The sequence below is a fragment of the Amia ocellicauda genome, chromosome 4 (assembly GCF_036373705.1).
Source record: "Amia ocellicauda isolate fAmiCal2 chromosome 4, fAmiCal2.hap1, whole genome shotgun sequence".
NCBI classification, from domain to species: domain Eukaryota; kingdom Metazoa; phylum Chordata; class Actinopteri; order Amiiformes; family Amiidae; genus Amia; species Amia ocellicauda.
This window is the reverse complement of record NC_089853.1, coordinates 45,717,856-45,744,017: the sequence shown is the minus strand read 5'-3', so window position 1 is coordinate 45,744,017 and position 26,162 is coordinate 45,717,856. Positions and strand designations below refer to the sequence as shown.

The 26,162-nt window shown below is 38.5% G+C and overlaps 1 protein-coding gene across 2 annotated transcripts; it reads right to left on the bottom strand.

Annotated features, from left to right (window-relative positions):
- Positions 1-87: 87 nt before the first annotated feature.
- LOC136748616 (ataxin-1) lies at positions 88-26,162 on the bottom strand. 2 transcript variants are annotated; one of them, XM_066702523.1, is made up of 3 exons: positions 25,862-26,162; positions 3,413-5,014; positions 88-1,880 (listed from the first exon to the last, which is right to left on the bottom strand). In XM_066702523.1, exons 2-3 carry the CDS (start codon positions 4,859-4,861, stop codon positions 1,407-1,409), a joined length of 1,923 nt encoding a protein of 640 aa, XP_066558620.1. In that variant the 5' UTR covers positions 4,862-5,014; positions 25,862-26,162; the 3' UTR covers positions 88-1,406. The 2 variants fall into 2 exon arrangements, with proteins under 2 accessions (XP_066558620.1, XP_066558621.1); XM_066702524.1 differs by lacking the exon at positions 25,862-26,162 and adding an exon at positions 9,057-9,224.

The following is a 26,162-nucleotide window of genomic DNA, read 5'->3' as shown; positions in this document are numbered from 1 at the left end:
CACAAATTTGAACCCCAAACCCTCTAGTTACAAGTGCAGCCCTACGTAGTACCCTCCAGCGTCTAAGAAAGGTCAGGCTGTTCTGAATTCAGATGGTAATAATAAGCAATTTTATTAGTTTATTTCCGTCTTGTCGGAGGACTGAAGTCACAGTGCCCAGCGTTACAAAACTGAAACACTCCAGTCCGCCAAAGTGCCACTTCTTCAGTCAATCCGTTGATGCGATTTAAAAAAGAAGAAAAAAAGAACGGTGGAATACATTCATTTGGACTGTGAAGCAAAACAGCGCCAAAATAAAAACCAGGCCTCTATACTTATAAATCTATAAAGCTATTTTTTCTTTATTTCTAGCGGACATAGTTTTACAGATCGAAGATTTAAAAAATATACAATTTTTATAGCTATAACATTTGAGAGGAAAAACAAAAACAAAAGAATTTATCTCAGTCAAAGTACGAAATACCAAAGAGTGTTGGGCCAATAAGGGATACCCGTATCTGAATTCGAAATACTTTTCTTGTTTTCCCTGCATTCTAACATATACGTACAATTAAGCAAACAGGGGCCAGGATTCACAAAGCATTGCGTTCCAACATGTTATTAGCACCATTTATCTCACTGAATACATGCTGTATAAACACCAATGAATGTCAGAAGGCAAGAAAGGAATGACTTCTGCACGAAGCTGGCCGTAGAAAAATCTGTGTGGGCCGTGCCTGTCTGTTACATAACTTTCATTAGTGTTTTTTTTCCTTTTCAGAAAAAAATACTGTTAAAAACAAATTGGAGGATAATGCCAAGTGAGCTAGGATCATATCTGACCCACAGGAAGAGGCGGGACCAACACGCTGCTCGATCCAGCCTTTACATTTTCTCTAAGACAGCGAAATGGTTCGCGAAAGTGACGTTATTTAAGAAAATACTCTCCTCATCGCCTCAACTTATTCTTACTATTGAAAAAACAAACAAACAGACAAAAGAAACCACAAAGTTGAATTCAAAACGGAAAACTCTGCTGTAAACAATTTAAAGAGGCAAGGGACAATTATTTAGAGAAACCAAAAAAAAAATAGGAACACATACAGTACACATGTTGATTGTCGGGTTCAAAGTCTGGTGTTGGTGTGTACTGACGTCTTCAACCCTCCCCCGGCTGAGTCCACACATTCCCCGCGCGTCCGGTTCCCTTGCATTGCAGAAGACGAACAAATACAAAGAAGAGATTGTACAATTTTTGCTTTATAGTCGCCCGTTTTTTGTTGTTGTTGTTGTTTTTAAACTCCTGACAGAATAGTGCTGCTGTGACCTGAAATCCTGAGAACATCCGTTTTCTGTTTGTGTTTGTGTTTAAACGTCGAGCTTAGTGGCGCTCTTGGCTGGGCCGCTCCTGGGCAGCACTGGCGGGACTACTGCTTCCTGTGCTTCGAACTGTGAGGTAAATCTGGAGTCGCACTGGAGAGTCCACTGAGCTCGGGCGCTGACCACCGCCGCTTGCGTGTCTTGGGCGGCCGGTGGGTCCCCTGAGCCGGCTCCCTGCTCGGCCTGGCAGGTGGTGGAGGAGGAGGAGGCATATTGTCCGCCCTGTGCGTTCTCTCCGTGGACCCCATACTGCCCTGCGTGCGGGGGTCCCTGTAGCGGCTCGATGGCACTGCGAAGTCCCCCCCGCCGGCCTGGCTCGGATGGTGCATCGACGGAGTGGGTGAGGCCGTGGGGGGTGCTGGCGCGGGGGTGGGTGTGGGTGTGAGCGCCAGGCAGACGTCGCCAGCAGCCAGCTGATGGCAGGGGAGTCCGTAGAGCTGGGCAGTTCTCTGAGGGGAGCACGAAGACCAGCCTCGATTGCAGACGAAGAAGGGGTATTCAACTAAGACTTTGAGGAGCTCCTGGAAGACATACAGAAAGAGGTGTGTTAAGTAGGAGCTGCTGTCTCTGCTGAACACATGGATCAAACTCAATAAATAAAGGATGTCTGCATTGATCTGCGATAACAATAGCATGTGATAAGATGACCGAAAGGCTGTTATAAAATCAGGCCAAATGACTTGAGAAAAGACGTATTCAGAAAACTGAATCAGGATCTTCTAGAACAGTGGTTCTCAATCCTGGCCAGGAGGAGACCCTATCCTGCTGGTTTTTGTTCCAACCGAGCTCTCAATTACTTAATTGAACCCTTAATTGAACTAATAATTTCCTAATTTCTTAATTATTTTTAACAGTAGGAGTTTTAAGTTAAGTATAACATTGTATAAGGAAATTATTATCTTATTAAGGAACCAACTTTATATCAGTTTCACAAATTAAAGAGTCAAATGAAATGAAATTAATTAAGGGTTACACATACATCAAATGTATACTTTTTTTGTTTTATTATTATTCTACAATTTCTAGATCCCTATAGATTACATGGTGTAAATCAGGTGTAATTCACATGCAGGTTTTATTATTTTGTGTGGATGTTTTCTCATTTGCATACTTCATATATTTATGAAACACAATTCTATTCACGTATTAGTAAACTGCACCCGTAGTAATATGGGGCTCTAGGGCTCCTTATGTAAACCATAACCATTTTTAAACATTTAAACAAATAATTAATAACCTTAACAATAATATTGTTAATTTGTTTGTTAGGTATTTAGTGATGTGAGTATGTCTGCAACTTTGGGGGAAACTAATTTTTATAAATTATATAATTTACGACTGGATGTCTTATGGTTTAATACTGAATAAAGTGAACACTTACACCTCCCTGCATCCGGCACTCCTTCTGTAACTAAAGACACATTGTGAACCTATCAGGAAACTAAATTGTGTGACTCAGAATCTAAATATTTCCTCTCTGATTTAGTTTCAAAATGTACAACATCCTGCCCTTTAATTTATTTTGATATAAAAAAGCTTTTAGTTTAAAAAAGTCGAAAATATCAAAGCTGATATTAATATAGTCTGTCTCATATTATAACACAATAAACTAAATTAAATGTGATTTTTTTTCTTGATGCCTTCCATAAAATAAAATGAGATAAAGCTTCAGCCCCCTCCCAAAGTTCTTTTAACTTTTGCATCTATTTTGAAAATGTTAAATCTCTGAGGGGACGTCTGATTAAACACCTTGCTTACTTTTAAACGTAAAACAATTATATAAAAAATAGATATTCTATAGAATAAATAACACGTGCCAATTTTAATGATGACACAAAAAGAAAACCATACCATGACTGTATGCTTTTTTATAAAAAAGGGTACGGTTAAATAAATCTGTAACAATCTCTTTGGGAAGTTTAAACTTTATTTTTTAGTAATCTAAAAATAGGTGTTTATTCTTTAACGGCTTCAATTGAGTGACTTATCTGTCTAATTAATGCCTTTTCTCAGACAGAAGCAAGTGATCCCAGAGCACACTTGTGGAACCCACCTGAGTGTTCTGGTCCCCCAGCAGCACCTGCAGGTGGGCGAACCCCTGGCTCTGGCTGGGGGAAATGTGCTGAACGGTGCAGTAGCCCAGATGAAACTCAGGGCTGGTTACGGCGCAGCGCAGGAAGTCCTCTGTCTGCAGCTCCTCCACCTTCCTCAGCTCACCCGTGCTCAGCTCGATGAGAGACCCCTTTGTGAAGTGAGGTAGGACCACGGGGGGGGCCAGACCGGGAGAGTAGCTGGGAGACGGGCTGGAGGCGGCTGGGGTGGTGGCAGCGGCTCGTGCTCGAGACCCTACTGGCGAGGAACTCGAATAGTCAATAGGCGCTCCGGGAGAGGGGGCAGAACCGTGGCTGTTAGATTTCCCTCCTCTCGGCCCCTCCGAGTCCCTGTCTACTGCCAGCGGGGAATGTCCTGAGATTCCTAATTTGTGGGCTGCTTCCGTCTGAAGTCCTAAGTCCGGGAAAGCCGTTACCTGTCCTTGGTGACTATAAATGGGATAAGCGAGGGGCATCTGTGCCAGGGCAGAATATGCAGGTGGAATGTTGTAATAGATCTGTGCCATAGTACTCATAGGACACTGCTTGGCACTCTTGACTTCTGTGCTGATCCTTGGGTGTGTCTTGAGCGTCAGCTGAGGTTCCTTTTCCTGAAGGGAGGAATGTGTGCTGGGGGCCTCCTGAAAACAGCCATCCTTAGTGGATGACACTCCCAGGGATCTCTGCTCACCCAGGTATCTCCTCTTTCCATTGGTACAAGCCCCATGAAGACTCTCTGGCTCCATCTTGCTGTAGTAGTCAGGCTCTGGACCCCCTTGCAACCTCCTGTGTGAGGGCCTGCTGTCTGCCCCGTCATACCCATTCTCCTTCCTCCTGTCCGGCAAGTGCTCTCTGGGATATAGTGGTGGTTGGTATAAATGTAGATCATGAGACAGGTAGGGGGGGGAGCTGAAGCGTTGCTTGACATTGAAGAAAGGCCAAAAGTCCCTCGACTCTGCAGGAAGAGCACTCGGATATGAACTGTGACCCCTGTCCTGGTGCGGATTCCCTGCTCCTCCTTTGTGCTTCCATCGTGAATAATGACCGCTGGTGTCAGCAGAGTCCCCCATCCTGAAAGACTGGTCCCTCCAAGAGGACGAACCTGGACTGAGCTTGTCTCCCATCTGGTTGGAAATGAACAGGTTTGGCTGTGTGGTGGGAAAGGAGAAGGGCAAAGGAAAAGGCGGTGGATCAGGTGGCACAAACTTCGGCGGCGGTGGCAGAGGATCCTTGCCATAGCGTGGATGTGACAGAGTTCCCTTGCTCTCTGCTGGCTTGCCCAGAGCTCGGCTCATGTGGGGTGGAGGCGGCTTGAATTCATCCATGGGGCGCTGTTCGGCGGGCTTCAAGGCCTGGAACTCTCGCTTCTTTGGAGGAAGGCATTCTTTGCCACGATCTGGAGCCGAATTCATTTGGGCTTCCAGGCAGAAACCTGCTCTCCCCCTACTCACACCGATTAGGTCACATGGGCCTCTTCAGAGAAGGAAGGGTTCGAAGTAGGGAACGTTCTTTGGCACAGCATCACTGATGAGTCAAAGGTCACTCCACACTGACTGGCCACTCACCTGCAAGGGGGAAAAAAAAAAAAGGAAACTTTTCAAACATAAAGACCTAAAATAGCTTTCTATCTGATCAACAGGTTAGGATCACTTTGCAGGTTGTAAAAGAGCTCAAACAAAGTTAGAAACAGCTGGTCTTAGTTCTTAATTTGTTTTCCCTTCATAATAAACTAAAAATGAAATCCAGGAGCTATAGAAAGTAAAGACCTGTGTTTTGCTCAGTAGGGATGCAGTTAACCCATCAACCGTGGGTCGATTCAGGCAGCGAGATCCATTCCTGTTTGTCTTTTAGAAGATGGAGAACCGAACGAAGATCAACCTCTAGCATGCTCGCCCTTCTTCGCTAGAACTGCAGCTTTGCGAGCAAGAAACTAAAAAGTGCCTGGCAGTATCCTTCTCCACCCACGGCACTTTAAAGAGACCGCATTACATTCTCGCCTGGGTAAGCATACCTGGAATACAAGCTCCCCCATTCTCTTTTCACGAGAACTGCAAAGATTTGACAGAAAATAAAAGCAGCAGCCTTCTTCTAACACAGAACCAGTGCCCCCAATTTATCTCCTGTACTAAATTAAGGGGCTCTGATGTGAGTGTGATGCTGAGGAACATCTGGCGTCTTCCCTTTCCTTTATAATGTCTCGTACAGTCAGACCGAACTCTTGCAACTGTCTTGTGAAGTAATAGTTACTATGGAAACAAAAGTACATATATACAGCAGGGGAGGTTAGGTGGGGATATACTGGAAGGCAGACGATAGCAGATATTCTTAACAAAAGGGAAAACATTCGCTGACAGAAATCAATTTACCTGTAGGAGTATGATAAATATGCACGGAGGGCCAATACTTCTTGCAATTCATTGTCCGTAAATGTGCTTTAAAACTTGTCAGATTACTTCAACTGATTTTGTGTTGTTGTTGTTGCTGGAAATTATTCTCTTTCACTGATACTAGTGCATGTATTCCCCAGGTGCTTTTTACAGGCCCAGTAATAATGAATAATTACAATGAATTGGGTTCTATACAAGGAAAAGGTATATATAAGCTTCCCATCCTGATGTTACTGAAGAGCGCAGCATGGTAGCCCTTAGTTAGTTCGTAGTTGGACATCATAGATCATGAGGGTCACATGTTAGACTGGAGCATCTCAGATTCACTCCAAGCAGGTATTTGTTTAATTTTCTTTTCTCCCACTTATGCCACAAATTAAGTATACTTTCTGGACTTTAGACGCCTCATCTACTGCAGAAACCACTGCCTTTTATTTTTCTTCAATTCTGTCTAGACTGATTGGACGATGTATATAATAGCTGGTACCAAACACAAAATCCTATAAAGTAATCGTAATTCACGTGAATAGGAAAAATTACAATGTAGTATTTCCTTTAGTAACTATGTGCGCATTATATACTTACGCAAGAAAGAAAATTTAGAAAATCCCAGTGAAAAGTACCTGCTTATGGAACAGGTTTTTCACACTACAAGTGAAACATGATTTGCACAGAGATTTTCTAATTTTTCTAACGGTAAAAAATGTTTTAACTGTTTAATGGAAATCTGCTGAAGGGGGTTTTCCTTTCCAAAGATAATTCTGCTCATCAAGGTTCTTTACAACTAAATTGAGATCATTTAAATTTTTTGTTACTGTTTGTTACATTTCATGGCAACAATATTCATAACAGGAGGATATTTCTGAAACCAAGGACTAAGTGCTGCAGGTAGTATATAGTATATGTTAATACTGCCATCGTCATCAAAAACAACAACAATAATAATAATAATTAATTAATGAGCTACCTTGTTTAGTTATTCAGTAATCTGACTTAACAATCTCCTTCTCCACATACACATCCTGTAATTCAAGGCAGGGCTGGCCTTCAAAAATAGAAAGCATGCACTTTACCATGGGTTTGAAATAGTAAAATAGAAGAGGTTTATGTGTACAAAAAGAGGTACAATAACAAATTAAAACCAAGGAAATGGTTAGTCAATAAGATGTCTTGTTTCTATAAAGGCAGACGTTCCATTCTATTTGCAAATTAAGGAATGTGAAACCAAATCTTAACATCTCCTCAGAAGAATGTCTCCCAATGAAGAGCTGAGTCCATAGAGGTATACAACCAAGCAGTTACTGAGAAATGTGGATGCTTTGCAAAATTATCTCCACTCAACACAAAAACAGACATGTACTAATGCACATCCAGAAATGCACACAAGGAACCATTTGTGTTTACTACATCCAGAATTGGAATACATCGTAGAAACACAAAACTGTTAGCATAGCCATTCATCGAAAACACGGTCTCCTTGTTTATAATTTATATTGTTCTATCTATATATTCAGCATTTTCTGTAGCCTGTACAAGCAGGGCAGGGTGTCTCATTCACACGGCAGTCACTGCTGGGAAGAACTAACAGTGAAACATGTTCAAACATGAAAGCTTAATGTGTCCCTGGACGTAAGAGATGAATGCTGTTGCTTTTCATTAATCTTTCGAGTTAAAAAGCATATAACCTAATTCTTATGTCACAACCACATATATTGAATAAATAAATAGCTTTTAGTGTCTGTATGAATATTTGCCTTAGGCTGAGTATACTATTGGCTATGATAGCTGTACTGCATAGCATTAGCGAAGAGGCAAAACAAAATGCTTGTGTGTGGAGTATGAATAAATTAATTTGTACTGCTTTTCCTTCAGTTGTAGAAATACTGTAGATTAAAACAGTACAATAATAATTCTGATGCTGTGTAACCCTCTTAATTACCGCTTTACTGTAAATATATGCCAGTTCACTCAAAATGAGTTTTTGTCCCACTGATTAAAAGTTTCTTTAATGCAGATAAGTAACTAGTTTCACACCTGCTAAGACATTATCCATGACTGCCTCACTTCACACAATCCAGGAAACAGTGCTAATTGGCACCTCTGAAAACAGCCAATTAACCATGTGAAATATTCAGAGGAGCAAACAACAAAGCAGGTGAAAGTGCTAGCATGAACCTGCTGGGTTTTGCCAACAGTAATTAGGGTACAAATTCATCCAGGAATATTAAAAGAAAGAAAAAACGGTGGGAAAAAAATTACAATCTGTCTGACACTGTGTCATTGAACAAATGTACATAAAGTGCAGTAGTAGACTAGAGAACTATCCTAAAGATTCTTAACAGCAGACCCCTACATATTGCTGTAAACAATGACAGGTAAACTGGAAAACAAAAATGAAGAAAATAAGATCTTTCCTTTGCAGTATTGTGCATATGAATAAACCAAACAAAAACATCTTTTAATCAATCTTTGTGAGGCTGACAGCCAACGCTGAGTGAAAAAAATATCCCTGTATCTTTTTCAAACTCTACAGCTTGTGGACGTCCTGATTGTTCAATTTACTATTCACAGTTTTTGCGCCACATTATATATGCCCCTCCCGCCAGGTGTAGCTTACACATTCACATCAAAAACGTACCCTGTTAACCCTTGAGCAACAGAGAAATGGACGATCATTTTCTTTGCATTGCATTAGAAGTAAAGCACACATTAGAAGTCTAAGCCAGCACCCTCCCTAACCCAAGCAGCACCCGTCTGTAGAAGACAAACATAAAAGGATGCAGTGTTTCGACGTTTCAAATGAACATTACCAAGTTCAAAGTCTTGTAACATGCTCAGCTTTTATGTAAACTCTGCAGCAACTGACCTTTGCTCAAACGCATGGTAATTCCCTTCAATGTCTTCCAAGAATCTTACATCCATAAGAAGGTTTTGTTTTTCTTAGGATTTTTTTTTGTGCTTCCTCAATTCCAGGTAGAATCGCACCCTAAAAAAGTGAATCTCAATGACAAGCACCTAGTGGCAAACCCCTTGCCAGTGCAGGCAAACACATTGGCAAAAAGAAGAAAAAAAGTCTTCCAACAATAAGATAAACAGTAATAAAAAAGGAGCCGTAGCTTTTGGGAGTGAAAGTTTGCGTGTCGGTGCTCTACCTACAGATCTCACCCGGGAGAGAGCTCACACACGGGTCCTAGGAAGTGAGTAATAACAAGTCATTTACCATGCCATCAGGACCACGTCAGTTCTGCATTGCCACAATACCAATCCTGCTGCTGCTATCGCCCACTCCCCATTACTCACTTAGAAAGGGCAGAATGGCCATGGGGAGGCATAGATATTTAAAAAAAAACATTTAAAAAAAGAGAGCAGGCTTCAACATGTCACGGAGACAATGAAGAGATGAACCCTTCTGAACGCACAGTGCTGGTGAAACCAAACTCAGCCCACACCATCCCCCGGCCTTTGGCTGCTGACTCAAAACTATACCTCACAGCGCACTGGAGTCGCGGCATCTCGTTTTGGGGGAGCTTGTTTTGAGACAGCTTATCTCGATGGCCTTTTTTAATAAGTTATATTAATAAACGATGCACTTTAAAAAAAAAAAAGGTGAAGAAACAACATGAAATAGAAACAAACAGGGGGAAGGTGGTGGTGGTGATGGTGGTGGTGGGGGGGGAGTAGTAAAAAGCAAGCTCTAGCCTTTCAGCTGTAGCATATAGACAAGAGAACGGCTTATAAAGAGCGAGGAAAAAAATCATTCTATTAGACAGCTTGTATTCATGTCTTGGTACGTGAGCCCACCATCTTCCCGCCCACCACACACTTTTCAGTTGCTCTCTGCTTTGTATTCATTTAGAATACCACACAGATTGGTTTTCTCTTTCATGCACATACTTCTGTACATCAGCCAATTCACCCTTCTTTAGATTATTCAACGCCCCGTTCCAAGGGAATGCATGGGAACACGAGGGTGTGCTGAATCCACATAGGGTTTTGTTCAACCAAGAAAAAGCCCCATGTTTTTTCTGACTCCTGTTCAGACTGAAGAACAAGACACACGTATGTAGTAAACACATTGGCAAAATGTTGTGGTGCAGTCTTACACAACAATGTTATAATTATGATTTCATTCTCATGATTTACAGCACATAGTATACGTGTTTTACATTACATTACAATTAATTGCCAGACTTTTTACCGTAAACAGAATGTGCAATGGAAGTCCTCACTTTACATTGTGGAGAATTTGGCGTCTTGAAAACCTGCACATTTGTGACAATGCTGCTGTGATGGTGCAAGGCTTTGTGCCCCTTCACTCTGGGTGGTTTGTTTGCAGGTTAGTCACATGTGTCAGTGTGGCTTGAGATCAACGGCTCAGTGAACCAGGCTGAGACAGACGTATTTAATTTTCCCATCACTGACACCATCACCTGCAGAACACCCATAATACCACACCCATACGAAAGAGCTGTGTAAATGGCCTCCTGAAGCCCTTTCAATACAGTTCAGATCCTGCGATGTAGTGATAAGCTAAAGCACAAAGCGCTTCTATCATCGTTCTTCTGGAGACTGAGAATTAATTTCATGCGTTAATAAAATCAGAGGTTGCCCTGGAATCTGGGATTATATCTGGTCAGATACGGTTATTATAATTTTTTCTGTTAAGGTATAATAACAGATGCTTATTGTTTTATTTGGTTTATTTATTGGTTTATTTGCTGTTGTTGTTGTTGTTGTTGTGTTTTTTAGTTTTTGTTTAATTGTGTAAAGTCTTACAAGACGCAAGAATGCACCAGAATCAGAAGGCCAACTCTAAAGCATGTTGTTCCACTCACATCATAAAAGGTTTGTTAGATAATTTACTTGGACTCAAACACTTGCCTGCAATGGTGATTAAAAAGTATATAACACTACCCTGACTCTAAACCACCCTGGGTAAGTGTTTATAGCACAGCACACAGCCACAAATGCTTAAGTCAAGACACCTTGAAGACACACCGCAATTGAAAAATAACCGTTAAACCAAAATTTTAATAATTAGTGATTGTCCTTCAATCCTAATGTCTTCTGACTTCTGTATTCAATACGGGCAGTAGAATTTTGGAAGAAAAACTCAATTTGAACTTCACAATATTCAAATGAAGGCGGTATTTAGATAATCTTTAATCTGACAACATGCAATACTCAACCTCCAGATACATGTACGTATCCATTAAAATAATCATACAAAACAAACAAAAAAGTCTCATGGACACAAACTCCTGTGAGTCACCAGCACTGCACCCCGGAGACCTAAACCAACTGTAACAGGAGGCAAGATTAACTGCAACAGCAAAATAGTGAGAGCAGTCACTGCAAAATAGATGATATATATAGATGTCAGTATATTATATGTTAAAACACAAATTAAACACTATTTCTGAGTCTCTTATGTAACACCCTTCAGCATCTGGAATCACCAACTTCACATGAAAGCTGAAACAGTAGTCATTAATTTATTTTAATACCATGTATTGATACCAGAAACCAGAACAATGTGTATACATTTTTTAATAAAAAATAACTGGACTGTTTAAAAACATGCAGCTATTTGTTGTTCCATATCGGTTATCTGTGCTCTCCAAGCTAACAAGCGCAAACATGAAACTGCTTAAATGTACACTTGAAACTGCTTAAGTGTACAAGTATTGTTTTTTTCACAAGCACACAAATACGCAGCCTGGTGCACCAAATATGTTGACTGCAGCTCAATTCATTAATATGAAAGGAAATGAGTAGGTGTAAACCTCATAGGTTCGTCCTCAGTGGGCAAGTACCATCGTTCAGTGATCTGTAACGTACGAGACATAACCTTTACATTCTGTATGTTCACCGTTGCCATTTCGCTGAATAATACATCAAGTATGTAAGACAGAGTAGGCCTCACTGTTGCCTCAGTCATTACTGCAGTGTTTGTGTGAGATTGCATGTCTCCTTTAGCAGAGTTTCCAAAGCAGCGAGTGCAGAACGTCCCCGTGTTTTATTTTTCCTGATTCCTGGGTCCAGGTCATTCTACAGGGACTGAGGTCCGGACTCAAATATTTTCAACACAGGTCACCAAGAAATCTACAAACGACAAACAGACTAAGGCCGGGATTAAATTAAAACTTTGACCCACCCGCTAATTGAAAACTACAGAACTGTACTAATTTTAAGTAAGAAGCCACTTTCTTCTAATCATAAATGTAACCGCTATGATGTACAGGTTTGTAGTTCGCTATTAGCGGATGGGTCAAAGTTTTGATTTAATCCAGCCCTAAATAACAATTTAAATATAATATATATATATATATATATATATATATATATATATATATATATATATATATATATATATATATATATATATATACAATATTCTATCAAAAGCACAAAAATAATGCCAATTCACTGCTGGATGAAGGCCTCCCCAAGATCTTTCTATAGCATATCTTTACACATATGATTATGCTTATATTTAGGTCTAGACTAAACACATAAACATTGATCTGTCCACAAACTTGCAAATTACAAACCTATATCCCATTAAATCCACTTTCTAGCATAAATATATCAGGAAACAAGTTTCTAATCTGTGTATCATTGGTTGGTCAAATTTGGTCTAAACCATTAATTTCAAAGTGTCCTTTTCATTGCCTTTTAATCCTGAAATCGCTGCTGTATGTAAAGAGTAAACCGTGTCTCTCAGCAACACATCCACTGCTGAACAAAGTGTATGAGAAGACAAACCCCAAGGAAGATAAAATATATACATATATAACACAGGAAATTATTTCAAATGAAGAGTAAAGAAGAGATTGTTTCCTAGGTAAACTTAAACATTTCAGATACTGTCTACACTACTGAAAATGTCCTATTGTTTTATTACTATTGAAATATAACCAGAATGTACAGGGAATCAGTTCCATGTGTAGACTTTTAAACTATATTTATATATTTTTTATTCATTAAATGCTGTATTTAGAAGTGTGCATTATCAATTCATTGGCATACATTCAAAATGAATGGTTTGGTTATGTAATGGAGATTAAACATTAAAAAAAGAAACATCAGGAAAATACCCAATTCAAGTTATGCATAATTTGACATGTATTATTATAATAATTTTTTTGGCTTTTCACCTACAAAAGAAATACAGAAATAAAACTATACTCAATTAGTTTATTAACTATATACAATTATGTAAAGGGTCTACAGAGAAGATTAAGATTTATTCTTCCATGTATTTGTTTATTTGTAATGTTAATATAAATGGAAAATTACTAAAGACACATTTTAATAAATATATACAGACAATATGTTTGTTTGTCATATTATTCTGTCTTTGTATGTAGTATGACATTTAGAATCAGAGATTGCATTACATAATGTATTAGCATTTACATTTCAGTTGTGTTTAAATCTGCCTACTTGTGCCAACATGTGACTAACTTTCCCTACATGTAACTTAATTTGTTTGACCATTTTTGTATGATCTCCTCTGGTTTATTAAATTTTTAAATAAAATCAGGGTAAATTATTATTATTGACAAAAATATAAATTAGCTGATTTAGAAAACTGAAAAGAAAACAATAATCTGCTAGGATACTTCTATAATTTAGCAATACATATTTTGACCAAAGAAGTATAAATACTGCAAGAAGTTTATATTTTACTTTAATCAGTTTTATCTTTCTCTAACATTTTATTTTGATTTAATCATTGTTCACTGGAAGCTTGCATGACCATGATTTTTACTTTGTCAGTTTTTTCGTTGATATTTACTAATTTCCAGATATTTGGACAATTAATTATTTATGGCCAATAAATTGATGCAGATATAGTTAAAATACAAGGTGAAGATCCTTTACTTTTAAATATTCATTTAAATAATATATATCAAATCTTACCAGACAAATGTAAATATAAATAACATAATTGTCAGTTATGTAAACTGTGATTAATGACAGCCTTCAAACTGTTAATTATATGTTCCACACCTCAAATAAAGGTATGGCTAATTAGTTACTTTTTAATTTAATTTTGTTTTTCATTATTTTATCGTCAAAAAACATTTTTCACATAAGAGAACAAAAAATGGAGACTAGGATCTCCAAATAATAGTGTTTGTTAATAGTTATTGTTAATTTGTTTCCAGCTGATTCTAGTTAAACATTAACAGAAGGCAAAATACACTGATCAACTCTTAAAAGCAATGAATAACAAACTGAAATAAAACAAACTAAATAAAACACCAAACAAATTATTTTACATTTAAATCACTCAGTTTATATAACATGTATTATTTTCTGTGGGTATGTACAGGCAATTAGCTTCATTGAAAAACAAAGCCTTAAACAATATGTCTTGAAAAACATTTTGATTGAGTTGAAACATCATCTCTTCATATTGCAAACGAATGATCTGTGTAATACTGGAATTGGTAACCCTTCAGGCACATAAGTATTGCATTTACCAACTTTGAGAAGTCTGAAGCTGGAAAATAAGGATAATAAAATATAAAATGTGAGCACAATTTGAAATCTCTTTCACACCAGGTAAACCACATTACAGTTATAATTGTAAATCTGACAGAAATAAAGACAGAATTAATGAAATTCCTATTTTTGTATGCAAATGTATTAAGCACCTCAAAACAAAAGGCAGCACCAGATATTTACACAGAAGACATAAGAACTGTTACTTTCTACTGCATCTGTGTAATTGCATTTATATTTTAACACATTATTTTGTATAGTTAATATGGTTAAAGTAATGTCAGTTGATTTTTAGAAGGTAAATCAAATTCTCTGTATAAAGTCCTATAAAACATTTTAGTATACATATCTAAATAAACTATGAATAAATGTATAAAAGTTAAACTAGATGGAACAAGAAATCAGGATTTGTTTTGACTAAATCAAAACATAAAACATATTTCAACTCTTGCTTTTTACCTTTCAGTACTAAAGTATTATTAACTATATATTTTATATGTCATAGATCTCAACAAATAATGTATGTATATATTTTTATGAGTGACTATTGCAGACAACTTCAGATTAACTTCACACAAGCTGACAAAAGTAAATAAATTAATAAATATTGTCCATAAAAAGTAAAATCCCTTTTCTGCATGTACCAGCAGAATAAACAAATATGGTTCTTTACTTACAGCCTAGTTTTCTGCTTTAATTTACTAATTATCATGTAACTTAAATTTAAATGTAACTCCAAACCTAGATTTTATAAAAATCTGAAATGGCAACACAATTAGGTACAAAAGGAATTGAACACTAATCCTGCCCTTGTGGACTAAGATATATGACTGTGCAAAACCAATTTTAGACCAGACAGGATTTCCGCAATCTAGAGATGCGAGAGATCGGCACATCGTAAACGCAGAATCTGTCCTTTTGCATAAGATAGCAGTCGCTCACAGACAGTTTTTGACCAGGGACAGCACTGTAGGTCCAGGGGTTCAGAATGGGAACCTATCATCAGAAGATCAGCGAAAATAAATAAAGGAGGTGAACAATTTTAGGTGAAGGTTTCATCATTTTCACAATCCTACAATGATGCCTCACAATTTGCGAATTTGCAAATCACATCTGTGTTCCTGGAAAATAAAGAGTTTACTGAAGAGTTTTCTGCTCCAGGCAGAGAAGCTATACAGTGTGAGCCAAAAAAAATAAATTGTTTCTCGAGGATCAGAAAGGAAATGTATAGGCTCTCTGTATAGGATAATTCTGGATTACACATACAACCTATACCGCCATATGATTCATTCTGAGTGTTCAGACAACCCTGGGACAATCACACAACTGAGCCTTTTTGTCTCATATCTTTTGTTCCCAAAATGTACACCTCTCCTGTCAAGCTGCATCAATGCCTTAAACACCTTCGAGCGTCCTCTCATCCCCCTGTGGCCTACAGTCACAGAGGCCATCCTGTTGCTATAAGAAGCACTTGGCAATTGGCTCTGAAATGATCAATCCATTAGTCAAGAAGGCAGGAGGCCAAGTCAGCTTTGCACCAGTGCCCCCAAGTCGATGACCTGCTGGGGCCCAGCTTACACATGATCCTGTGTCAAGATTAGCCGATCATCTAAAAAAAAAAACCTCCTGTAAAAATTAAATTAGCCAGGCAAGCAGGGGGCCTCAGTCAGGTGCCAAGTGAAGGTGTTCAGAGTCTGTGGCGAGACACGTTTACAGAGAAATGAGCGATGGAAACCGCGGGCTCAGAGAGCTGGAACAAAGACAAGTGCCTCTCAGTGTCGCAAGGGCATGTTGCCAGGTGCCGTGAAGAAGGAGCTGCTGAAGCCTCTGGGCGGGATGAACCAGAGATTTTACACCTGGAGGGGTGATCACCTGAGACAGCAAGGAAAATACATCCTGAGGAACGCAGTGCGACCAGTTTCAGTCAACACAGCGGGAACGGTGCAGAGGATCCTCCAAGACTTCGAAGAATTTACAGTCTCAATTTATGACTGTATTAAAGTCGCTAAACAAGACACCTTATTGTTTTAATGACTGTGATTGCATTCAAAGGCAGGGTGACATCAAGACCTGGGGATACCGTAAACAAACACAGGTATCTGAGCTATTATGACTCACTACACCGACTCACGTCTTCATTTCAAGAACTGGATCGGAGCAACTTCCCCCAAAACTTTTTTTACATGAAGAAAAATACTTTCTTAATGTAATCTGATTAGCCCTTGCCTTTACAAGTCTGTATTAAAACTACATACTTAGTTACGGCTTAGACTCAATTAAATACACTTTTTTGATTTCTCTGTGCTCTGTGGTGAATTCCCTCCCCTTTCCTAAATTTCCCAATGGTTTAACGTCAGGCACGGGAAGGACAGCCCCAGTCCTCACGAAAATGAATATAGCAATGATTGAGGATTGATTCCTTTAAACCCACCAGCTGCATTGCCAAAGCACTATTTAAAAACAACACCAGTGTGTATTAAGGTATTGCATTCATAATCCCCTAAACTCCTTAAGGTTGGTAGAGGCTAAAGCAGGCTTAGTACAGTTACCAGAGATTGTCGCAAAATCTCACATGCTGTGTAATGCAAAAGAAAAGCCTAAAGTTAGCCCTAAAGGTATAAATAGGGAAGCAATTCCTACTTAAGATGGATTTAAAACAGTCAGTTAAAAATATTACCACACTAATTACACATAGGTCAAGCTCTCTGTACCACAACCACTTCCTTAAGCACACTCGTACAGCAGTCATCGTAAACTGAGTTTCTCTTGCCTTTAAATATTACAGCACTATTATTTTTCACTTTGACCATTACAGGAATACCTGTTTGCCTGGTTGGGATTAGTTAGAAGAAGACTTTAATTATGTTCTATCATTTGAATCAGAAGAATTTTGTTCTAGATTTTATTTCCTTGTCTCCCTTTAACTCCACCTTGTTTCTCACATTTTGTAATCTGCAGTCTTTTCACATGCAACCGGGTGTCTTTCACTGCACTGTATTAATTTTAAGGTTTACATCAGCATGTAAGAACAATATTAACACGTATATACTTTTGCCATAGAGTAATCAAAATATATGTGTTACTCTCTTGTAATGAATTAGGTGTCTATGAAGAACAGTCAGAGCTGAATGTATGAGAAAACAAACTAACAACTCTTAGTTCCTTGAATTATTTTACTGGCACAATCAGAGGATGTTAATACAATGTGGCCATTCCAGATTCATCTACTTCTGAAATATGATCTACTGAATACATATTCAGGGGGAAGTTGTAGATTGCAATTTAAACATGTTGATATAATGAGACCTCTGAGGGGTTTATTTTGAGTGCAATGTCCAATAACACATAATTAATTCAGTTTAATAAAAAGGCTCAAATGGAAAGTACACCTTACTTACATGCTACCCCCTTCCTCATTCTGCTATTACTACTACTACTAATTATTGTAGTAATAATAATAGTAATACAAATAACACAATCTGATGTATTGTTGTTTTGATGTATTCATGTAAATGCATTAATTCAGTCTCTTTTTCTCAATGTGACAGGAAGTGGAGCAGTTTCTCTGTTCTGTTTTTCAATGGTGTGTATTAATATCTACAGTCACAGCCACAGTTTTATTTACAGTCATGGGATCATTTTTGAGTAATTCTGAAATACATTGTTTTAATGTGTTTCTATATATAAAATAAATACATACAAGAAATATACCAACACATTTTCTTGTGTGTTGATTTGTTTTTACATACATTGTGGTGTATTGATCTAGAATACCTCCTACTACTTTACCCTTCAAAAATATCATGGTACCACAGATATCCTATCTATCATTTACTGCGCACACAGGAATTCATCTTGTGATAACAGCAAAAAAACATAAAATCAAAAAGTAAGATTAAAGTATCTTAAGCCATTAATAAATTGACTGGTTTATTTTTTTGTTTATTTATTCAGTTCCTCTTAGCATGAGGGTATTGGTCATAATGGGCTCAATGGTATGACTTTCTCATTGCAGACAAGTCATTGACAAGTCCAGTGAGCTTACAATGCCGGACAACTACAGTGGCACAAAACCCAAACAGCAGCTTTTCTTAGAAGCATGGCTTTCTAGAAGAGATCCAAAAAGGAAAAAAGAAAACATTCACTACTGAGGTGCTCAAAACACTACTCTACCACTGTATTCATACATATATTCCTTTGGCACAGGATTTACTGCTTTGCTTCCAATATCAAGTTTAATATAATACATGTGTCTGTCGCATTACTGAGAGCATTATAGATACACTGGGACTAATAACAACGCGAATGGGTAGACAGTGTAACTCATTGTTGTCTCAGAATGATCTTCTCGACTTATCACTGCACTTCGGGAGAATGCAAGAATGAAGTGGCTTAAAAACCCGGCTGCAGTACATGCAGTGACAGAGGCATTACTGTTTATCACCACGGTGCCCAGATTAACACTCGCTTTTGCTTTGGTTAGATCAACAATTTTGTATATCTGTGAATCTCTCCGGCATCACTGCTGGTTATAGATACTCATGCCTGTAAACCATACCCACGTTACTCTTTCAGATCTCTTACTGTGACAAGTGTTTATGGTAATAGGATGAGCAACCAATGCCTTCTTAGAGCTCTCAGTATTTTAAACATTTGTTCTGACCTGAAATCGCTAGCCCTGACCACTACTATTATATTCCGTACCCAGAAGATGGAAAGTGGTTTTAAGGTGGTGTTGACTTAATGATCTGTTCTTAAAGGGAGCTTAAAGTGGTCCTATTATTTTTAACCATGTTTATGTTTTTAAAAATTGTTGGCAATAAAATAGTGCCACTGTCAATGACTGTTTTCACATGTTTGAGAGCTGCAAAATTGCATTTTTAATTTAACCCCTTTGTGCCATGACCTCAAATGGAGAAAAATAGCTAAAACAAAAGGCCCTGACAATGCAGAATGTGAAATCAACCTTGTGTTTTGGCATAATACATTTATTATTGTTGTTTTATGGTGACCTTGTAAAAGCATGACATTTACCCCTGTAATAATAGAGCACAAAAACAAAAATTAAATATGACGTGTATGTGTTATGTGACCAAAAGTACTTGGGCTTTTTTTTCAGCTATTTTTATACAGATACAGGAGTACATATTCCCGGGCTGGGTTTATAACCTGCAAACTTGTACAGTTCTTATATTAAATAAAATATATGTACATATTCTAGATTCCTAGTAAAGGAAAAATGAAGTTAACTTCACATTCAACATGTATTTAATAGTGAACATAAAAAACAAACCTCTGCTAGACAGGAAAACCTTGGTTAATCACAGGATGTGTACACATCAGAAGGCCTTTGGCACCAGCTTTGCTAGAAGATTGAACAATATAGCAAATTAGCAAAGTGGGTTGGAGGGTCAGCAGTTTGTAAATAACACCAAAGCCCAGATTAGATAAAGCTGCAAATCACAAAACCAAGGGCTGGGTGGCACCTGTGCTGGTCAGAAGCTTCTTCCTTCTCTGCACAGAACTAAGGTGGCAAATTAAGATCACTGAGCAGCACTGTTTTTGTGTAATTTCACCCCATTGTTAGCCAGCTTATCAAGGCCTGATTCTTGGTTTATCTTTTTTTACTGATAGGTCTATTTTAAACTTGTATGACAGAATTACCTGCAAGCCAGTAGGCCTGTTTGGAAACTGTACCTGTATCAAGCCCTAGCTGTGGACAATTTAATTGTTATGTATGAGGTGAAAGGGCTGGAAAAACAATCAGCAAAACTGTTGCATAAGGGCTGAGATGGCAGAAAAACAAAGACCTCCCAAATGATGTGACACAAGTTTAAAACCAACCACAAGACACTGGTGGCAGCTAGACCACAGAGTTGCATAGCTTTTATGTTTGTTTGATCAGTCTGTGAAATGCACAGGTCCAACCATGAAAGCATTGTTTTTTATCAAGTAAATATGTGCAGCTTACTATCTTATAATCATGTAAGCCCTTTTCACTTTTGGGATTTGCCAATGAAAATGTAATAAGGCTTTATCTCATCGGATGGCTGATTATCACGATTGTGAAATGATCTGCATTGCTGTAACTCATTTTTATTACTCCAGTCCTCCGTGAGGCATGTTCACAGTATGATCTCAAAATCTCATTCATTTTCTTGAAAACCCAAATATTATTCAAATTAGTGTTTTTTTTCCCCCAAAAAATATTTCTTCAGAAAGTCAGACTGTGTAGATGTACATGTGTAGATCTACACCGCCTGTCCACATGATTTCTGGCCGCAGAGGGATTTGTAGCCACCATTTTTTAACTCGCTCCATTTCATATTCATGTTTTAAGGTATTATGGCTACATTTCTTTTGTTTGCTTTTCCACCATTTCCTGCTCTTACCTATTCATGGGCTCTTATTAGTAAACATCCCCGGGAAACCAAATCTTATCAATTAAAAGTGAAAGAGCAACGTGTTCTGTCCCCATTCGGCTACCGGACAGGATGCTGGTGTTATATTTCATTGCACGTTTACACTTGGGATATTTGGTTTCTATGACTACTTTCAGGCTCCATGGCATTGTTTGGTTGATTTACAGCACAGTATGTCAAACACCAGCACAAATAAAAGAATCCCCTATTCACCAAATTACGACCACTTCTATTACTAGACTGCGGAGAATGTACAGTATTACTATCCCAAGAGAAATTTCCAGTATACCAAAAATACTTCTGAATCACAACACGACTACACTATAGTTATGAGAAAGTTACATTATGGTTTGTTTCCATACTATCTATTTTTGTAGAACACAAGCTATTTCAGATTTCAGTTTCTCTTTGAGGAGGTGATTTAATTACTTCATAGTGTCAAATATTGGCCTCATGCAGTCAATTACATGAAATGTTAGTTACATAACAGGTATGAATTAACAAATCTGCTTTGTGGATATAAAACAAAATGAAATTGGCCACTGGAACCGCTTGATACAGGCACTGATTTCAGCCATAAAACTGCAGAGATCCTGAACAATAGCTGCCGACCGCACCTTCAGCTGGATAAAGGAGGAATTCTGTTCAGCTCAAAATTCCTGAGGAATGGAAAATGCAACTAGTTTTCAAATGCCAAGTTCAGACAACATTAATAAAACAGAAAAAACAGGAAAGGTAACAATAAGCGAACTTCAACCATCCGCCAGAGCAAGAGAGCATTAAGGAGGCCTTGTGTCCTCACCAGCACAGCACAGGGGACAAGGCAAGGGTTGCCAACTGTGACGAGTCATTTTCCTCTTTTCTGAGAACTAAGGCAGGGTGGGTTGCATTGGAGGCCACATGGAGCTTGTGAGATCACAGTGCCTCTGGATAGCTTCAGGATCCCTAAAGACACTTCACTGCAGGTAATTATTAAAATGCCAGCAATGCCAATCACTGAAACATGATGGTGGCAGCATGTTATGGGAGTGTTTCTCATCAGCAGGGACTGGGGCACATGTCAGGATAGAAGGGAAAATGAATGGAGTAAAGTACAGAAAAGTCCTTGAAGAAAATGTGCTGCCCTCTGCAAGAAAACTGAACCTGGGATGGAAGTACAGTATTCAGAATGACGACCCAAAGCACACAGCCAAAACTACCCTGGAGTGTCTAAGGAATAAAAAGGTAAATGTCCTTGAGTGGCCCACTCAGAGCCCCGACCTAAACCCAATGGAACATTTGTGGCATGACTTGAAGATTGCTGTCCATCAGTGCTTCCAAAGGAACTTGACAAGAGCTTGAACAATTCTGTTAAGAAGAATGGTAAAATCTTGCCAAATCTAGGTGTGTAAAGTTGGTAAGGATGGTAGAGACCTATCCCAACAGACTCATAGCTGTAATTGCTGCCAAGGAGCTGCCACCATGTTTTAACTTAAGGGGGTGGAGATGTATCCAATTATCATATTTCAGATTTGTATTTTTAATACATAATACATAATACATTTGTTTTACGATTCCTCTTAACAGTGTGGACTATGACGTGGACATATGTGGAAAAAAAGGCACTGACACAAAATGTGAAAAAAGTGGGTATAGAATTCCTATACTCACTGTACCGTTTATAATTTGATCAGATTTTCTGGTGGCCTAAGTATATTGACTATCATGAATTTGCACCGAATCTGGGAGAGACCCAGTGTTCCTGATTCCTAACCTCAATCTCATAGAGCAACTCTGGAATGAACTGGATTGGCAAATCACGAAAAGAAGGCAGAGAACAATCTCTCAATATTCCTCTTTCAAAAGAATTGCAACAGTCAAGAAGGCCATGGCTTAGCGTATACATTTTGATTTTGATATCTTCGGTACCAACAATTTTGGTAATACGCTGTGTTTACATGTGTAGTTCTTAAGCTGCTATAATTACTTTCAGAAAATAGGGAGTCAATATATTATTTTATTTTTTCAAATTCACCCGTGTCCTGTAAACATATCTGGGCTCCATTGATTGAAATGTAAATTATTCAAAATATATTCATAGTTCATTCAATATTAATAGAAAATAGTCAATTTTTTTTTTTTAACAAGACACAGTATACTGGTTAACCAGTAAATTGGATAAACTGTTCAATAACATTGAATGGTACCACTTCCATTTGCTTCTGCGGTGCTCACAGTGCAAGGTGCTGCAGATGTGATTTTCAAATGATTTGCCTGTTGTGTGTATTTTTTTGTTCCTAAAATCTAGGTGACAATTTATGCAGGTAAACTGAAATCGTCGAATGCACCGCGCAATAGTCCAGTGGAACCAGATCTCCAGCCCTTCCCGTGCCGCACTGCACATTACTATTCCGCAGCGGAGGCGGATTTGAAATGCAAGCTAAATAAACTCAGCCCTTTGCACGAACTTTGCGTCATGGGGATCGTTCTGTTCTGCTTCTAAAAGCAGTGCGCCGAGTTAAAAGCAAAGCAAAGTGCACTAAAGCACAATGGCAGCAGAGAGCTGGCGAAGGCGAGGATGACTGAGAACAGGGTTATCCGCTCAAAAGAACCACGCTGGTGATAGTGAAGGCATTATGCAATCTTGAGCATTGCATGAGGTGCCACGGATAAACGAATAACTGTGTGTTAAAATTAGGTCTTTTTCCATCTGTACGGTCTCAAAATGTCTAGGCCACACGACTGCTTAGTTGATTAAGCAATAATCAGAGAAACATGGGACCGGTGCGTTACATCGCTCTGGAACAATTAAGCTCTTCAAAAGGAAACCCATCTGTCTGCACTCTGAAGTGATTTAACAGTCCCTATTGAACTCATGCATCTAGCAGCAGGATTTACGTGAACAAGTAACACCCACTGACTCATTTACACACAGCACATTATGCATGATTGTGTGTCAGTAAAAATAGATCTCTTAAAGTCACAGCTTCCCCAGTCAAAGGAGGCAGCAGACTGAAGCCCAGTCTACCAAATAACTTAAAAGCAGACAGGAACCAGCATTTTAGCATGCCAGATTTGGGATTGAAGAAGGAGATATGGCTGGTGCCTCAGTGTCAAAAATCCAGTCTTCAAATCCTGTGGAGTTTTATGGTAGATGAAAGCAAACCACTTCTTTCATTTTGCATAAGGCCTTATCCTGGCCTATTTTCTGTACTTCAGCAGAGGCTCAACTTTGACAAGGGTTGCAGTTTGAGGGGCTCAATCTTCCTTGAAATAAAGGAAACAAAATATATATTTATCTGAGATCCCTCTCCTTATTTATCCTTCTTTTACATTTCAGGGCCAATAAATATATCTTGAAAAAAAAACGACTTCAAAGGTGGTTAAGGTTTGGGGTTATTTTGTATGTATATATATATATATATATATATATATATTATGGAAACACAATGCAAAGTTCTTGGACAAATGGAAACATGAGTAGCAAACATGTAGCAGCTAGCAGGTACAATGGATTGAGTGTACTCTAGAAGAAGAAATTAAAATATTTGCTAGTATTGGGACCAAAAAACATGACCTGTAATAAGGCATAGTACACTTTATAGCTCATAATAATAGTAAGTGCAACAACAAGGACATTATAATGACAGAGTACTTTTCCTATTTGTAATGGTTAAAGTGACTCATGTAGCCAAGATTCCCTGCTATCACAGGAATTAAGTAGCGTTTTGCTCACACCTAGTTATCGTGTGTAGATGACTTCACTGCAAGATTTAGGTTTGAATGAAAACACCAAAGCAAGGAAACTAACCCGTACAAGTAAAACGGAAACCACTGACTAAATGACTAGATCAGCCTTCTGTTTTCAAAGCCGGAAAAAAGATTGTTATTGATCAATGTAATTGAATTATGAAGTCATTTTTAAGGACTATACTGACTTCAGGACAATATTGGATATTTATTGAAATAATAATAATATAACAACAACAACAACAACAATAATAATAATATTAGAGTATTTCAAGTCACATGTTCTTAACATTAAATTAAAATAATAAAACAAGCTAAAACAACTGCCTTTAATATCTTATGTAAACTGATTTTAAATGTCCCTGTCATTTCAATAGGCAAGAAAAACAGACACATTCTGTGTGGTGAAAATCACTGCGATGATTACACTACAAATACCAACAACAAAACTTGTTCTTTAAAGTGAAAATTCAAACAATGGTACTGCTTCTTTCTTCACAGTTATGACAACGTCCTTTTATTATTAAAGATACATATTTACATGCATGCATAGACACATAAATTGTATTTTTCCACTACAATCTAAAGCTTTAAAGGCTGTTATAAATCAGTCGAAACCCATCATGTTATATTCTGGACCCTAAATCCCATTAACAATAAAGTCATTAAAATCGAATACTGGAAGAAGAAAAATCAAGGGAGAAAAGACAGCACACCTCCTGTCACAAGGGAGGAGAGAAGGGAGAAGGGAGGTGGGGGGATCAGAGGTACTAAGCTATACATTAAAAAAAAAACATGACAACACAATAAGATCATTTTGCAGAGATAAATAGATTTGCCTAGAGAGTGAGCTTTCGCTATTTTTAGAACATTTAGCTATTAGGGCTCAACAGAGCTAAATACAGTGTCAGAAAGCATTTAGTATGCTCAAGCTATCGAAATTAAAAGTAACCATTGGGCTGCCCTGGCCGTTCTAGCTGACCAATCACTTTCAGGAGCTTCTGTTACAACCTGTTGTACGCCAAGGAGCCACTACTGAGCCAAACTGGGAGGCAGCCGGTCTGCCCTGGTGTGTTTGGGGCACTGCTCTGCCACTGGCATGCACCAGTCCGCTCAGAGCCGGCACTTGCTTCAACCTGTACCTGCGAATCACTGTATACACCCTGCGCCGGCACAGGTCATGCAAATGTATCTTGGAGACAGGAATCGTTTCCACATCAGCAAACTAATCTGAAGTAGGACTTTCACTTTGGATGAAAAGAGCACGCAGACAAGACAGCCACCCACCTACACTGTCAGAGGGAAAGGAAAAAGAAAGAGAAAATAAAAAGGAGTTGGCTTAGGACTGGCCACTTACCTTTTCTGTTGCAGCCTGTCTTCTTGTGGTAAGAGGAGAGAAGCGTCTTCATTTGAATGGGAAACGGCAGAGCAAATAGGCACATCCAGCTTTGATACAGTTAGCCTCTCTCTCTCTCTCTCTCTCTCTCTCTCTCTCCCTCTCTCTTGCTTGCCCTCTGTGACTGAGCTCTCTCTCTCTCTCCTCTCTTCTCTCCTCTCTCTCTCTCGCTCTCTCTCTCTCTCTGGGTGTATAATTAGACCAGGCTCTGTCGTGATACTCCTCAAGCTCATTGTGGGAGGATGCCTGACTGCCTGCCTGC